Source organism: Apus apus, chromosome 2, assembly GCF_020740795.1.
Source record: "Apus apus isolate bApuApu2 chromosome 2, bApuApu2.pri.cur, whole genome shotgun sequence".
NCBI lineage: Eukaryota > Metazoa > Chordata > Aves > Apodiformes > Apodidae > Apus > Apus apus.
The window spans coordinates 55,301,184-55,318,206 of NC_067283.1; the positions used below are offsets into that span (position 1 = coordinate 55,301,184).

The 17,023-nt window shown below is 40.7% G+C and overlaps 1 protein-coding gene across 3 annotated transcripts in view; it reads right to left on the reverse strand.

Annotated features, from left to right (window-relative positions):
• Positions 1-17,023, reverse strand: part of TPK1 (thiamin pyrophosphokinase 1) — a 341,274-nt gene that overhangs the window by 117,828 nt on the left and 206,423 nt on the right. For 2 of the 3 annotated variants that reach the window (XM_051611450.1, XM_051611451.1), the window contains one exon: positions 13,372-13,467. In XM_051611450.1, coding sequence (XP_051467410.1) covers positions 13,372-13,467 — 96 coding nt within the window. Of the gene's footprint in view, positions 1-9,418; positions 9,540-13,371; positions 13,468-17,023 lie in introns of those variants that run through there. The other variant, XM_051611452.1, reaches the window with a different exon arrangement.

Sequence of the window (17,023 nt, forward strand, 5' to 3'; positions counted from 1 at the left end):
TGCTAAAACACCTCTCCTAAAGAAAAAAGTGAAAGCAACAGTAATCAATATATCATAAAAGCTATGGAGCCATGAATAGGCCTCCCTCCCTCAGATACCATGGAGACCACCCACTGCTAATACCTAAGACATTTCTATGCCAATTACAGGTCAGATACTCTATGTGATTCGAACACAGATTTCTTTTATCACTTTCACACTTCACTGGTATCTATTCACCCTTCACAGCTTTTCCTTTTTTCCTACAATTTATAAGCCTATTCCTTTATTTTAGAATTTTGGAGGAATATGATACAGAGAATAAAATTATTGTAGTAACATGTATATATATTTAAGAACATTATATGCTGAGATACATATATATTCAAGGGTTATTATATGTGGAAAAGCAAACAAGTAGTAGTGTGAATGCTACATTTATTACTGCTTTAACACTATAAATTTTGATCAGTTTAGAAGTATTTTACAAGTATTTTTTCTTTCATAAGGCAATTTTGTCAACTCAGGATGTGGTTTGAAAATCCAGATATATCCTTTCTGATCTCTGCTTCAGCTTCAGTACTGAAGATTTTAAAATACAGGAAGCACTTTTCCTTGATAACAAATGAGGCAGAGTAGCTTTCAGCTCACTCTCCCATAGCTGTATCAGAGGTCTTGTATTGGCCTGATCACAGTCATTTTTTTATCTAATCCACAAAATTGCAATGTGAATCTAATGAACTATTAAAGTCTCACAACCTAATGCTGAATATATAGCAATGCATTGTCTATTTTAGTTGAGTATGGCTCTCTAGCTCAGTGTTTTACTTAAAAGGTATGACACTAAATTTCCTACAGGAACAATATGCTCAGGCACACAGCAGCATCTTAACTTTGCTTGGGTAGAATTCTCTTTAATTTAGCTAGAATTTTCTCACTGCTTCAGCCATCTGACTCTTCATGGGAACAAGAGCTCCCACTTGAAGGCTGCCATCCTGTCTGTGTACCTGAGATGACAACCTTCAGTCAGCTTCATTGTAACCTCACTGATTCCACTAGTCTTTATATTATATTGTTCCATCTCATTCACAAGGCATTTCTTGCTTATGTTCATTTTCTTACATTTTTACCTAAATGCTTTCTCTATTTGTAACCCCTTTTATTTCAAATGAGAGGTTAATTCTTTCTGCTAATGACAATAAGCACACAAATAGATCACATTTGTCTGGTTAAAATAAACAATGTGTATGATATTAGCAAGGAAAAGCAAAGGGTAATCTTAAAAACTAGCCACGGATTTGAGCAGCTGTAAACATTTTTATCTTGGTTCTGCTAGTCCAGCACACAGCTGGACAAGTGTACCACATGATGGGTGAGTAACTGGCTCACACGACGAGCACAAGGAGTGACAGTGAATAAGTGTCCTGGTGTCCCAGTCCAAAACTGGGACAACGGGGTAACATCAGGCTGGTGACTCGTCGCTAATGGGGTCCCGCAGGGCTCCATCCTGGGCCCAGTCCTCTTCAACATCTTCATCAATGACTCGGACGCAGGACTGGAAGGAATTCTAAGTTTGCTGATGATACAAAACTGGGAGGAGCTGTTGACTCCCTTGAGGGCAGGCAGGCCCTGCAAAGAGACCTCAGCAGGTTAGAGAGATGGGCAGTCACCAACCACGCGAAGTTTAACAAGGGCAAGTGCCAGATTCTGCACCTGGGAAGGGGCAACCCTGGTGGCAAGTACAGACTAAGGAAAGAGTGGCTAGAGAGTAGTGCAGTGGAGAGGGACCTGAGGGTCCTGTTTGATGGCAAAATGAATATGAGCCAGCAGTGTGCCCTGGCAGCCAGGAGGGGCAACTGTGTCCTGGGGTGCATCAAGCAGCCTTGCCAATCGGTCAAGGGAGGTGACTGTCCCACTCAACAAGACCAAGTGCAAGGCCCTGCATCTCAGTCAGGGCAATCCCAAGCACCAAGATAGGCTGGGCAGTGACTGGCTTGAGAGCAGCCTTGAAGAAAAGGACTTGGGGGTACTGGTGGACAAGAAGCTCAACATGAGCTATCAGTGTACGCTTGCAGCTCAGAAAGCCAATTGTATCCTGGGCTGCATCAAGAGAAGCATGGCCAGCAGGTCGAGGGACATGATCCTCCCCCTCTATTCCACTCTCCTGAGACCCCATCTGGAGTACTGCATTCAGTTCTGGAGCCTCTATTACAAGAAAGATATGGACATGCTGGAACACGTCCAAAGAAGGGCCACGAGGACGATCAGAGGGCTGGAGAATCTCTCCTATGAAGACAGACTGAGAAAGTTGGGGTTATTCAGTCTGGAGAACAGAAGGCTCTGAGGAGACCTTATTGTGGCGTTCCAGTATCTTAAGGGGGCCTACAAGAGAGCTGGTGAGGGACTTTTCAGGATGTAGTGTTAGGACTATGGGGAATGGATGAAAACTAGAAGTGGGTAGAATCAGATTAGACGTTAGGAAGAAGTTCTTCACCACGAGGGTGGTGAGACACTGGAACAGGTTGCCCAGAGAGGAGGTGGAAGCCTCATCCACAGAAGTTTTCAAGGCCAGGCTGGATGGGCCTCTGAGCACACTGATGTAGCAGGAGGTATCCCGGCCCATGGCAGGGGGGTTGGAACTAGATGATCTTTAAGGTCCTTTCCAACCCTAACAATTCTATGTTTCTATGATTCTGTGATTCTACTCTGCACTGGTGTGGCCTCACCTTGAACACTGTGTGCAGTTTTGGGCACCATAATATAAAAAGGACATCAAGCTATTGGAGGGTGTCCAAAGGAGAGCCACGAGGATAGTGAAGGGTCTGGGTGGGATGACTTATGGGGAGCGGCTGGGGTCACTTGGATTATTCAGCTTGGAGAAGAGGAGGCTGAGGGGTGACCTCATTGCAGTCTGTGGCTTCCTCACGAGGGGAAGAGATGGGGCAGGTCCTGATCTGTTCACTCCTGTGACCAAGGACAGGACTCAGGGAAATGGCAGGAAGCTGAATCAGGGGAGGTTTAGGTTGGATATCAGGAAAAGGTTTTTTACCCAGAGGGTGGATGAGCACTGGAACAAGCTCCCCAGGGAAGTGGTCACAGCACCCAGCCTGCCTGAGTTCAAGAAACGTTTGGATGATGCTCTCAGGCACATGGTGTGATTCTTGGGGTGCCCTACACAGGGACAGGAGTTGGACTCAATAATCCTGATGGGTCCCTTGCAACTCAGCATATTCTATGATTCTATACTATTGACTTGTGTTTACATTTCTCATCAAATGACTTTATTTCATTTCAGTGCTTTGGCTTTGTTCTTTCCTGCAGGTAAATGGAATGTTTGAGGGTGTATATAACATCAACTTCATAACCAGTGACTTTATTCTTTCTTACTTACAGAAAGCTCATCTACAAAATCCATGTGAACTGCTGGACTCCAATAATCTGAATTTGACTGCTTGCTCTTGTGCTGAATATTTCTGTATGACCTTGAACAAACAGTACTCCCTGTGCCTCAGGTAAAGTAGAGTAGGGACAGCAATAATTCCCACTCTGCTACTGCCAGTCAGGTGGCGCACAGCTCTACAATTCCTGCTGTGTGTGAGGTGAGAGTCACTGCAATTCCTCATTGCCTCAGATTTTCTGGTCCCTACTCCAGGCTGTTACCATGCTGTTGTGAGTAGGTAAAAGTGCACTAAAACTCTTAAGAGCAATCTGTTCACCAAAGCTTTGGAGAAAATGTATGCTGGTTTTGTCCCTGATGCATTTCTTCTGCGCACAAGCAAGGATTTCAGGACTATCTATCATGTGGTTTTGTGAAATATCATGTAATCTTCTCTTCTTTCAAAACAATACAAAAAGACATTCACACACATCAAGCTAACCTTTCTGCTCCCACAGCTGAACCACTGTAATCCACAGCACATACTTCTGTATCACCCCCACTGACACGTAAGACTCATCACTGTAAACTATCATTTCCCTAAGAAAGTAAGCCCTGTCTAGCAAAGCAAGAGGCCCTCAAAAGATTATCCTAAAATGGTCTGGAAAATCTCTTTAACAATCTCATATCCACTTGCATCTACTGCCAAAAACTGTTTGGCACATGCTGTGTTTTTAATGTCTTTGTAGCCCGCCTCCAGGAATAAAAAGAAAAACAAACAAAGTAAAAACTCCCATCGATAAACAGCTCAAGGGAGGAAAAAAAAGGTGATCCTATCTTCTTCAAGAAAATCTGTTCTTTGTGAGCTTTGTATTTCACATTTCACTTAACACTGGCTGTCAGTCTTCACTTAGAAGAAATCCAGAGTGTAATCCAAACGTAGCTTTTACAAAGTGTTCAGATTGGTATGTATAAAGCCAAAAGCACGGGGTTTTTTAATATTGTTGTCTATTATCTTTCAGATTGCTATCCATAAACATTGCTACACCTGAGCACACTTGATCTGTATATAAAAACATAATCTATCAGCAGCAACAAAATTAAGATAATCCAAAACAGTCTTCCTTTCCATCCCTCCAAGACATTTCCATGTTGCCACAAGATCGGAAGGATGACACGGCCACAAGCCACCACCTCACTGCCAGCAGGACCCACACCCTCCCATGCTGATGCCTGTCATCCTGTACCTCTAAACTAGAGCCAATTGGCAGCTTGTGCTGGAGGTTAACCCAGTCCTGCAGGGTCTGCAGGTGGGAAAGGCACTGCAAAGGGATGAAGCTCTTTGCTGCAAAGACTCTAAAAAGCTCTGTTGTTCCCCCAAAGGGATACAGATCTCTGGCCAGATCAGGGACCCTGGCCTGGACCGTGGCTCCTGCTGTGGTTTGCTGGCAGAGGACAGTCTTGTGCAGGAAGGTTCCTGGCTACTCAGGACCTGATGGATCAGAGACATTTTAAATTCTGCCTGCTAGCTCACCAACAGGGTATCTATCCCAAGACACAGACCAATGAGAGTGTGCACACTTTTGCACACCTGCCTGAGCCCTGACAACTTTACAGGCCTGTGGTGGGTTAACCTTGGACAGTGACCAGGCACCTACCCCAGCCACTCTCTCACTCTCCCTCCTCCACAGAACAGGGAGAAAATAAGATGAAAAAGCTTAAGGGTTAAGACAAGGACAGGGAGATGATTAATTACAAATTACCATTATGGGTAAAACAGACTTGACTTGAGCAAAATTAATTTTAATTTATTGTCAATAAAAAATCAAGTTAGAGAGGATAAAAAAAAGAGAGAAGACTAAAATCACCTTTCCACCACTCCTCCTTTTCTCAGGCCCCCTTCATTTCTCGCTCCCCTACCTCCACCCTCCCCTGAGTTGTGCAGGGGAATGGGTGCTGTTGTCAGTTCCTATCAGCTCCTCTCTGCCCCTCCTTCTTTCTCATGTTGTTCCCCTGCTATGGCGTGGGGTCCTCTCCATGAGGTACACTCCCTCAGGAACAAATTAGACCGGTGTGGATTCCCCACAAGCTGTAGCTACTGCCAGGAACCTGCTCCTGCATGGACTCCTCTCTCCATGGGGTGCAGCTTCCTTCAGGGTACATCCACCTGCTTCGGAGTGGGGCGCTCCACCAGCTGCTCCACTGTGGTCCTCCATGAGCTGCTGTGTGGGTACCTGCTCCAACATGGGCTGTGCACAGGCTGCAGCTCCCTTAGGAGATACCATCTGCTCCACGGGTTCTCTCTAGGGGAATTTCTGCAGGGGAAATGTTACTGGAGCCCTTCCTCCCGCTCTCCTCTCAGGGCTCGCAGGTTAGGTACTGGCCTAACCTGGCCTGGCTTCTCCTTTCCCCTGCAGCCCCCCAAAAGCACCTGGGCACATAAACCTGATGCAAGTTCTTACTTCAGCCTGATAACTCTCATTGCTTATCGCATTATTATTTCTGCTTGTCTAGCAGGCTGAGACCAACACAAGATGTGTCAGCACAGCCACCTTTTCTCTCACCACCATCAAATTCCTTTCCTTTCCCACCATGCCTCCATGTGGGTCTGTTTCAGCTCTTGCCCAGATGCTAGTCTGGGACCCCTGGAAAGCTAACAAGGGATGCTAAAAAAAACTGTGGTAACACGAAGCAGTGGGGTAGGTTTCCTATGGAAAATGGCTGTTAGGTGAAATACTTTGCCAGCAGCCCACAGCCATGTATACCCAGATGAGCAGGGAGAGGCAGGTTCAGCACTCTGAGAGCTGAGATCCTCTCTTGTGGCTTCCTAAACCAGATGCATCTTTTCTTTAAAAAGACGTTTCTGCCTATTTTTATTTCCGTTCTGTCATGTTAAAGCTAGGTATCAGTTTTTAAGTAAAGAATCACAGATTTTAAGGGAAAACATTCTCTACAAAATACAGGAAAGGAAATTCACAAATCTCCATTTCCATTAAAAGCTGATGCTTTTTTTTTTTTTTTTTAACTTCTTATGAGTGAGAGTTAATGGCTCAGGTGCTTTCCCTGCATATCTTAACATTTAGCAATGAAGTCTGTACAAAAGACATCATAAATAACACAAGAGCTGTAGGGCATCCTCACTCTCCTGCTGCAGCACTGCAGGGGATATGACGGTGAAAGAGGTTTTTGCACCTAACTAGGACAAGACAGCTCTGCTGTTTAAAAACTTTAAATTTGGGTTCACAAAGGTCTGAAGATCTCCTGATAGATCCCAACAGAACAGTAATATTTTCAGCTGGTCTCAACATTAATCTTCATGATGAACAAGGGGATAATAGCCTGTCCTATTATACTCAAGAGACAGATGTAAGACTTGAAACTGAAGACGGAAAATTTCTCCCATGTCTCTCAGGCCCTATTCTGCAAATAGTTCCTCTTTTGAGTGATTTCACTGAATACTTGGGCAGCATAGAATTATTTTTTTTCCATGCGAGTGCAGATTTGCAGAAAAAAGTCTTGAATTTATAAAGTTGTTTCTAAGAGGCTGGAGATACACTTATGCTGAAGGAAACAGGTTAGGATTTTGGATGCCAATTTTCCTTTTCAGAGCAGGTTCAGTATTTATAGCAGGTAAGCTAAACATAGCCTGAGTAATGTCAGCTTACAGCCATTACAGAATATATTTTATTTTTCTGCACTGTCCTCTAGAACATATAAATTTAGCTATATACTTAAAAAGAAATGAAGCATGATTTTTTAAACTGGAGGCACTTGTGAAGCTGTAAACATTTTATGCCCACATTTAATTTGCACAAAATATGAAGCTTTAATTGTTCAGTGCTTAGTCGTTCAGTTGTTTAAAGGCAAAACTTGATGGGCTCTTTAGGCAAGTTGAAGAAATCATCCCGAGTCTCCTTAGGAGGGACAAAGTCAAATTAAAAGGTAGGTGATTAAAAAAAGAACAGCTTGAGCATTAGAACTAGCAAAGCCAGGTTGCCAGTGCAGCTCTGCTATCAATATCCTTCAATACCTACCTCAGTTAGGCTTGTGCTAATGCCTTTTCTGCAGTGGTAATACTGTAGGGGCTTTTCAAGTACTACCAAGCTGCCTCATTTTCACCATATTTGTGAAGAGCTAAACTTTTCTAAGTCCCTTTACCCCTTCTTGAACACTGCTGGTGTCGGCTCAGAGTTAAAGGTCAGGGAAGGCAAAAGTATTGCAGAAGACAGTGAGGCCTCAGGGCTACAGGCTAAACCATTTCTCACACGCTTACTTTGCAACAGTCTAATACCTTCCTCTCCCTTCTGCCCTCCATACTCCCTTCTAGGTAAGGAGAAGGAAAAAAGGGAAAGATATACCACAGCTTAAAAGATTTGACGAAAGGAGGAAAATGTCACAGGGGAAAAAAAGCCTCGAAAGCGGTAAGGAAACATTCTTGTATGAACTACTTAGGTACTGCTAGAAGGACCAGATCACTGCAGTTTATGAAGTTATGAAACTTCCCTCTAAATCCAGTGTTTCTACAAGCATGGATGTCAAAAACTGCTACAGGTTTTTATGAAACTATCTCACCAGTAGCCAAAAATCTGTAATTTATTCTTGACAAGCATCTCAATTTAGTAGGAAGAAATAAATTACAATTTTGCTGTACCAGTGCATTTTTCTTACTATGCTTAATTATAAACATAAACTTATGTCATGATTTTGTAACACCACAGTATTAATGTATCAAGCAGAAAAAAACCCCACAAGATATTTATGAAAATCTGAGCTCACAGTACTGGTATTGCAGAGAAATTCCTGGTGTCCAAAGTATTTTCCCTTTTCCTTTGGGGTCTTTTTCTTCATGTAAAGACAAACCACAGAATGCTAAATAAGCTGTTTAAACACGGCATAGCTGAAGGTGGTACATGAACATCACTTCATTGTATTGACTTTATAAACATAAGACTTCAGTAATATTATGTTTAATTTAGCCTTCTTCAATAGGAAAGAACTGATTTGACACTTCTTTTAAAAGGGCAAAGGGAAGAATGCTTGTGTCCACTTAAATGAACTAACATCCTCGATTGCTGACAGATTGAGCTTTAAAGTGTAATTTTAAAATGGAAATGTTAGTACAGTATCCCTTTATTGCAAAGGGTTTTTAGGAAAAGCTGGTTTGGATTTTTTCACTTTCTCACATTGACACTGATGTTTTTACCAATTTAAAGACCTTAACATTAAACCACTAAAAGGCATACAGGCTTCAATAAAATTCACTTTTTGTATCTTCAACCCATATAACCAAATGAGCTGCTTTCACTTTTTTTAGCAGAAAAGATAATAAAGTTAAATGAAAAGTCCCAGACTAGTCCCATTTAGTTTTAAGACTAAATGCTATTTAAATGAAAGAGTTAAAGAAAGCAGAGTTCATAACTCTCAGATCAAGGTAATAGCTTAGCTCTATCTTTATATTGTGAGGATTCTTCTTGGAGCTGCATAACTGATACACATTTCCAGTTCTCACTGGTGTGAGCTGCTATGAGCTGCCTATGAGTCAGACCAGGGACACGGGGAACTGGAGGATAATCCCCAACTGGATCACTAGCAGGCTGCGGGACTGGGACCAAATTGCTTCTGTACTTCTGCTTTCCTATGTGTGAATCACAGATAATAATTCTCTCTTTTAACGCAGAATCCATTAATCTCTAAGTAAGAGATATTGTAAGCATGCCTATAATTCTGCCAGTTCAGTTGGTTTCTGGAAATAGCTTGTGTTACATGAGAGAATACCAAGAACAGAAAGTAGTACCAGACAGAAATAAATCTACTTGAAGGTGTTGCAATTAAGAAAGTGCTTGCATAATCACAGAATGGATAAAACAGTGATGAAAGAAGTAAAGCAAAATGTGCATACCTAACTGTTCAATAGCCATAAACAATGTAAAAGAAACACATGGCAGAAATAGAGTTATTAAGACATTAAAAAAAGCATCACATAACCCCAGGAAGGTATATTGCCAGAAAATGAGTGTGTCCATATACATACATGCATGTGCATGTGTGTGCATGCGTACTCACAGTCATGCAGAAAGAGAAAAAGAAATATCTAACAGCCTTTAGGTTGGAAAGAAACTTCAGGAGTCTGATTCTGTTGGTGGTACTTCACTGCTTCACTCATCCAATACAATGCAATTCACAAATGAATTAGGGCTGTGGAGAGGGAAAATTAAGACTGACTCTGGCTTGCAAATATAAAGAGTACTGATTATTCTAACATTCATTGTAGTTTGTAATTATAAATATGTATAATTAGGTGACTTAGCTATCACAAAATGACCACAGTGCTTCTTTCTGACATGGCTACGAAACTAAAATATGCAATGTAAACCAGAAAGTAATGACTCTGAGGATTCCAAAACTATTCTAAGAGCTTTTTATTGAGACATAATAAAAAAGCAGTTATGAATTTGGCTAACTATTCTAGAAGACAGAATTACTACAGTTTTTATCAAACAAGGAGTTCAAGAACTAACAAGGTGTTTTTTCTCCCAGACTTGTGTCTCAATTTACTCTCAACTCCAAATTAATCTTCCCTTGTGGTAAAAGCATTTCTAAGGCCTCTTCTCAAACTGAATTACCCGATAACCAGTAAAACTTAAACTAATTTTGCAGTCTTCTTCCCACTGTGGGCACTGAATGTCCATATCACCTTCACTCCTACTCAGCTGACCTCTAAGAAAGCTGTTTGACATTATTACCTTTCAGTCCTTTATTCCTCTGTTCAGAAGTTATTTGTTCAAAAGCTATCTGGGTGAGCAGGAAGGAAGAGGAGGAGGAGGATGAAGGTGCAGAGACATGGAAAGTAAATGACACAATCTTACATCCTTTGGAAAAAAATATTGCCTTCATATGTTCATGTGAGCTCCAAAAACTCCTTGACATAGAACTTCTGCAGAGGTGGCAGACAGACCAGAATAGAAATCTTATCTGTTCAGTATAGCAGATAAATGACAACTTATTTTTTAACCAACAAAGGAACATCTGTTTCAAATACCTCAACTCCTCACAGTTGAATTTAATCATGATAAACTATGCCACAGGATTGTGTATCCATTTTATACATTGAATGTAATTAATTTCCGACCTTAGCATATCGTTACCCAGAAGGAGCAGCAAACACAGCATGACTGTGGTATCATTTTATTTTTTTCCAAGGTACTTTTAAGAGGTACTTTCCTTGTTTAGCTACTTCAACTATAAATCATGGGGAAACAAGATTTATAGTCTCTCTTTTGTCATATTCCTCTTTGACAGCAGCTCTGGATAAGCCAGACAGAGCGGGTAAAAATCAAAGCTAGAGACATACATATTTTTCCTGGAACCAGGAAGACATATTCCACCTAGTAAATACTCTTAGTCACAAGGAAAGATTTTATGGTATTTTTTTCCAGAAGGGAAAAACCCACATTGTGACATGCAAGTTTGTACTTCAGCCCAAAAAGGCAAGTACAAAAAGGCAAGAAAATCCCCTTTTCAATCCAATTCTAGTTTTCGGAACTTGGCTTTTCTTCTCAGCTGTATGTACTTCTCAGGTGACCACAGAATTCAATAGTAGCCTTCCTCTATGAAGAAATTTCCATTCTCCTTAAAGTTTTAGATCTATGGCTTGAACACTCTGTTTTCTTACTACTTGACACTTTTAATGCCAGAATGTTACCCATAAAGATGCCTAAATTAAGTGCAAATTTGGGTATTTAAAGAGGCTATATAAACAAAGGCCAGTATATGCTGCAACTGCTCAGAATCTCTATGTTACTGAGGGACCAGGTGTCAAGCTAAGCACTGCATTATCAGGACATCCAGAGGAACCAACAAGCCTCCTCCTAACAAATTATACCTAATGCTTCTGAACAAAGGGCAAATTGGAACATAAACAATTTATACAGTTGTTATACAGTTTGGGGTTCTGTTTCCCTAAGTTTCACATACTATTTGTCTAAGTTCACCCAATAACTTCTTGAAAGTCTTTATGTCAGAAAATGCAGAAGACCAAACCCAGAAATGTATGCCCTAGCTAGTGTGCATTAATAAACTGATGGCATCTTATTACATTTTATGGAACAGACACTGCAAGCAAGAAGCAGCTAGGATTTAATGAACAAGGTACTTAGTTTTAGAAAACATACCTGTGTTACTTCTTGCACCTCTGAAAAACACAGATTGTATTTAAAGCACAACTTACATGGAACAGCATTAAAGTATTATAACTGATCTGAAATCCTAGGTTTAGTACATTGGAATGAACTCTACACAATTAGTGCAATTACACTCTGGCTTGTACTTTCAAAGTATCCAGGATTACAATGCAGTATTGTTTAGCCAACTTAACAGGGCTTTCCATAGGAGAGTGATCAAAGAATTCAAAGTTTTACAAATAGGCTATTTCTTTTTGAAACATATCCATAGCTGTCATGTTGCCATTGCTCTTATTTTAACAGCACATTGATTATTTGTAATAAAATCTCTTGTGGTAGCTTAAAAAAAAATACCTTTATGGCAACAGCTGAGACTGATAATGAACCCAATCCAGAAAACACTCAAGTTCTCCTTCACTCTAAGGGTAATTTTGTTAAGAGGGAAGCACTTTACTGGCCAAAGTCGAAACAAATACTACGCACAGGTGGCTCATCTGTTCTGATGGCACTCATTATCATTCATGTCCTAGCTGGTAAGACATCCCTCTGTGCTCTTGTCATGATAAATTATAAGCAGGGGGAAAAATAAACTACCATATAAAGAGTTTCCTGGCTCACAGTCAGAGAGGTAAGAGAAGTGTATGGAGAAACCCTCTCACCTCAGTTTATATTGCTGGAAAAAAAACCTGATGAGCAACAGTATGTATTAAGAAGGCAGCAAGAGGAGACGTAACTGCAGATGAGCATTGTGTGACAGCACTCTGAAATGTCCCATGGACATCTATTTCCTTTAGAAGACCAAGACAATTCAAAACAGCTTAATCAAAACCTAGTTAATTAGCTATCAGACTGAAGTAAGGAGAGAAGAAAGAGGGAGTGGCATTGGCATTTCTATCTATTGCTGCTTTGTTGGAGCTACAGTGATCTCAGGAAGCCAGGCAACTTTCCTGTCCTGCTACAATGCAAAAGGGAAAAGAGGAGGTTTACACATTTCCTTCCATCTTCTGCTGTTGTTTAATTTTCTTATATTACTCTTGCCCTCACTGTGGGTAAGAGGATTCAGCAGCTGTTTCCATTCAGTTTCATCCACCCATAGGTGCAGAGTGGAAGAGAGAGCTCAGCCCTTATGAACAAGTGCTCCATGGGAGTATAGGCCAGTTATCCCAAAAGCACATCTACCATTGATACACCACGTTGGAAATTCCCAAGAAATTTCAGTTTCACATCTCAGAGACACAAATCAAGCAGACCCTCAAAACCACTATGGAAGTGGAGGGGGAACATTGCCTCCTTTGCTTTTCCAATGAAATGAGCAGCTGACCATTCCATATGGCTCCTTTTATGTTTAGTGCACTGCCTGCTCTGCAAAGGTTTTCTTTGATTCCAGGGGAACTTTTCCCAGAAGAAGATATTGCTTACCATATGTAATATTGGCAGGATATGGTTCCCCCTCCCATCTCACCTTTGGGAGAGGAGGGAGATAAACATCAAGGCTCAGTGTGCCAAGACTTGAAAACATATTTGCATGCTGAAGTGGGACTCTTGCTTTGAACACCAGCCATAACAGCTCTTTCGCACTTTGGGTAGTTCATTAAGAGAAATCAATACAAGCTGCCTTTTAAGAAAGCCAACACTTGTTTGTTGACACACATGTAACTCCTTTGAGCCAAAGCATCAATGCTTATAAGGTGTGCAGTAAATTGTAACAAAACCACAGGATGGCAAGGCTACAGAAAATGTTGTTTCATTTCAGTGCAAACATGAAACATAAACCTAAATACATTGAGAGGAAAAGTAATTAATAAAAAACAGAGACAAAAGATTTGTCACATTTACCTGAAGACCCTTCTTCTCTATCTTTTTCTGGAGTATTTGAAGGCACTTGGTGAAATCTGTGAGGTCCTGATCCATCGTCTCAATTAACTCACATCCCTAGTGAAGAAGAAGCAAAATGAAGAGAAAAAAATTATGTCAGTAATCTCTCAATTTTGAGAACTAATACTGTCTTTGGTGAAATTAACCACAGTCAACAACTCCTGAAGTCTCTGCATGGAGATGCAGAATTAAGTAAAAGACTATAACCCCTACAAGAGCTCAAAGACCATAGTTTTCAGCTGAACAAATTGTTACGAAACAGTGGTGCAGGAGTAGATATTCAAAGCCCATTGAGTACATCTGTGAATTTGGTTAAGCATATTCTACAATGTTCTGCTGAATGGAGAAGTTCTGGCAGGGTGAGCAGTAACTTTCAGGATTGGATTCTAGGAAAATTATTGTTCTCTCTGGTGCTACAGCTCCTACGTTTCTGCTACATATATTAAAATGTGCATGTATGTGTATATATATATAAAATATGTATGTATGTAATGTATATGTGTATATAACGTATATACATACAAAGTGTTCAAGCTTCCTGGATCCAGTGCAGTTGTACTAGTTAATTTGCTGTGGTACAACAACAATTTCCTGGCAATGGGGTAATACAGGTGAGAGCAAGTGGAGAAGAGCAGGAATCCCAGTTTCTTAAATGAGAGCTAAAGCAAGTCTTAAACCTCTGATAAAAAGATAAGTAAGGAAAAGTGGTATATCTACCACATAAAGTCACTAGTCAAAGAGGTTTCAAGGATACAAAATATCTAATACAGGACTGCAAGTTAAAATAAGAACCATGCACGCTGGATTTAGAAGTTCCCTCTCCTACCACTCCATGGTCCCCTTAAAAACCTCCCAGCTTTGTCTTTATCTGACAGACTTTATGTTTCTATTATACACGGTAATAACTGATAAGAGTAAAGCACTCAGACTACACAATCTTTGTATGTGTGCCTGTGTGTAAAAAGTATGTTATTTTGTTATATCAGAGAAAAAAAAAAATGCAAACTGATAAAGTTGCCTCTGCCTTACACAATAAAGGTACAGAAGACCAAATTTCCCAGATCAGTGCATGGATGGAGTTTAGAGGATTATCTGCAACAAAATAGCAAGCCTCCAATAAGAAGAGATACACTAACACTGAAATGCTTCCCTGCCCAGCTTTTGTGTAATTAATATCAAACAAAATATTACACAGTAGAGGATCTGGATGAAGCGATAAGGGAAGAAGAGATAATTTTTATTATACCTCTTCTCCTCCCTCCTCAAAAACTTCTGAAAAGAAACCTGGTCAAAAGTGGTAGCCTTTCTGATACCTGATATTCCTCTAAATATTTCTTCAATAGGCCTGCTGGGGTGAAACATTATATAGCTGCAACAGCACATGTAATGAAAAACCTCCCTTGCAGAAGTGATGCTGCTGCCTCCACAAAGAGGCTTGGGAAAATGAAGCTGGAGCTTGGACTCAGTGCTAAGCTTCAAACACTTTGAAGATCTGACATGTCTCCACTCACACAAAGTTGGCAAGGGGAGAAGGGACGCAAGCCATCTGGATTCTGGTAATGAACACGAGTTGTGCAATGCCAGCCAGAGACATGAAGGGTGCCCAAGAAAGGTACGGGGGTATTCAGGCCCACCCAGAAAGCTCTCAGTTGGATCTGAAAACTACTGAAGGCAGTTTGTCAATCAAAGCCACTCTAAATGAAAAGGTGTCTCATTCACTAAGAATGGGGTGCTCTCAAACAGTCTCATTATTGGCATTGATAGTGGCAAGAGAGACCAAGCTGTGAGAAACTGTGAACAGAGAGAACCTTCCCAGTCTTCCACAATCAGCCTTTGAACAGCATGAGAACACGACAGATGAAGACTAAATCAATGGCAGGGACAGCTACTGCTGAGCATGGGAGAAGATATGGAACCTGAGTTACCAGCACTCAAATTAGCATTAGAGAAGGAAGGTCTTTTATCTTTTGCCAGGGCTGTTCCTTGGCTTCACAGTGCTGGTAGAAGTAAGTAGTTTGAAATACTGATTTCAAAATAAAAGATTTAACCCCCACTCTTCCCCAGCACTTTGAAATACTCCTTCCTACAGTCACTAACAAGCCTGATTCCCTCTGTTGACAGACTTTGGGAGCTGCAGGTAGGCTGCAATTCTCCTCTCCACCTAGGAATGACCAAATTGTCTGTTGCTTGGGTGTTGTTGGTTGTTTTTTTTTTTAAGTGAAGTACAACAGCAGAAATTCTTTTAGTATTTATTATTTTATACTTTCTAGTATTAAAACATTTTACTTGGCTTCTCATGATGTTCTTTAATAAGAAAAATATTTCGGAACACCTACAAGGTACTACCAAGGCAAGATAATGTCAGCATGGTGGCTAAGAGAACACTGCAGATCAGTTACTGCAGCTCCACAAGAAAGCCATGATACACCACAGGTAAGACATCCCTACGTTCAGCCCTGCTACTGTCTTTTGCACATATTCAAAATAAAGGGCTTCAAAGACAAGTCATGGAAATGCAATCTAAATGTGTGAATGAGATGTCAAATGCACAATTCATTAAAGGCAGGTTACTGTGCTCATTATATTGATCCTAAGAGGGTACTCTGGCTGCAGTAACTAAAATTGAAACTGGCTTAACAGTAGTGTCCTGAAACTGTTTACTCAAGTGTCTGCACCTTTGATACTTTATTCAAGTACTGCTATAGATAATCCTGGAAAATGTTGACAGGATGCCACCATTAAAGCCACCACTTCCTTCAAATTAAACTGAGTTCCCATTCCCTTTCCACATCAAGCAGACGACCAGTTCTGGAACTGGCAGAGATATTACATCTCATCCTTTTGCCACCACGGCAAAGAAACTGGTGTGGCCAAATCAAAATGAGGAAGAGGACAGGCAGCAGGACCAGCATCTTCCTGCATCCTTTTCACAGCCCTGCTGGAATTAATGTCAGTGCAGTTCATGTTCACTGATGGTAAGAGAGTTTTAGAAAAATCTGTTGCTCCTGACATATCAAGTCCAATATTTTACACTACACAATGGGACAACAATTCAAATGCAATTCTTGTCAACCTTCACCTTATTATTCCTGAATGAAAAAAAATCTTAATGACAGAGCTTTCTGGTGCAGTCAGGGTTTAATGAAAGGAACAGTGTAACAATTGCAAGATACACTTGTAGTTTTATAGATATCTGCTCAACTTAATAACATTAACCTTTGGTAAGAAAGTTAAAAAGCCAAACAAATTTAACATTAGGAAAGGTTAGAAAAATCAATACCACACAGGAGGAAAGAAAAGGATAGATTGCATTTGGTGATGATACAATGTTGCTGAATGGAAGGATGAGGCACAGAGAGCTAGGATTTGGCTGTTCTTATTATAGCAATTATGGGAGGCACATTGCTAAGGAAGGAGGACTGTGCCAGACACACATAATAGGATTATTGAACCCTATATTTCAGATAGACACTAAAATGTCAATCTGAACATCTCTGCCTTTCTCCCATTTTTAGAAATATTATGCATCACAAAGCATGTTGTGTGTTTGAAGAAAGGCGTGTGTAGGTGTCCATTCCCCCATGTCCTCATTAATCTCTTATTAAAAGAAAGT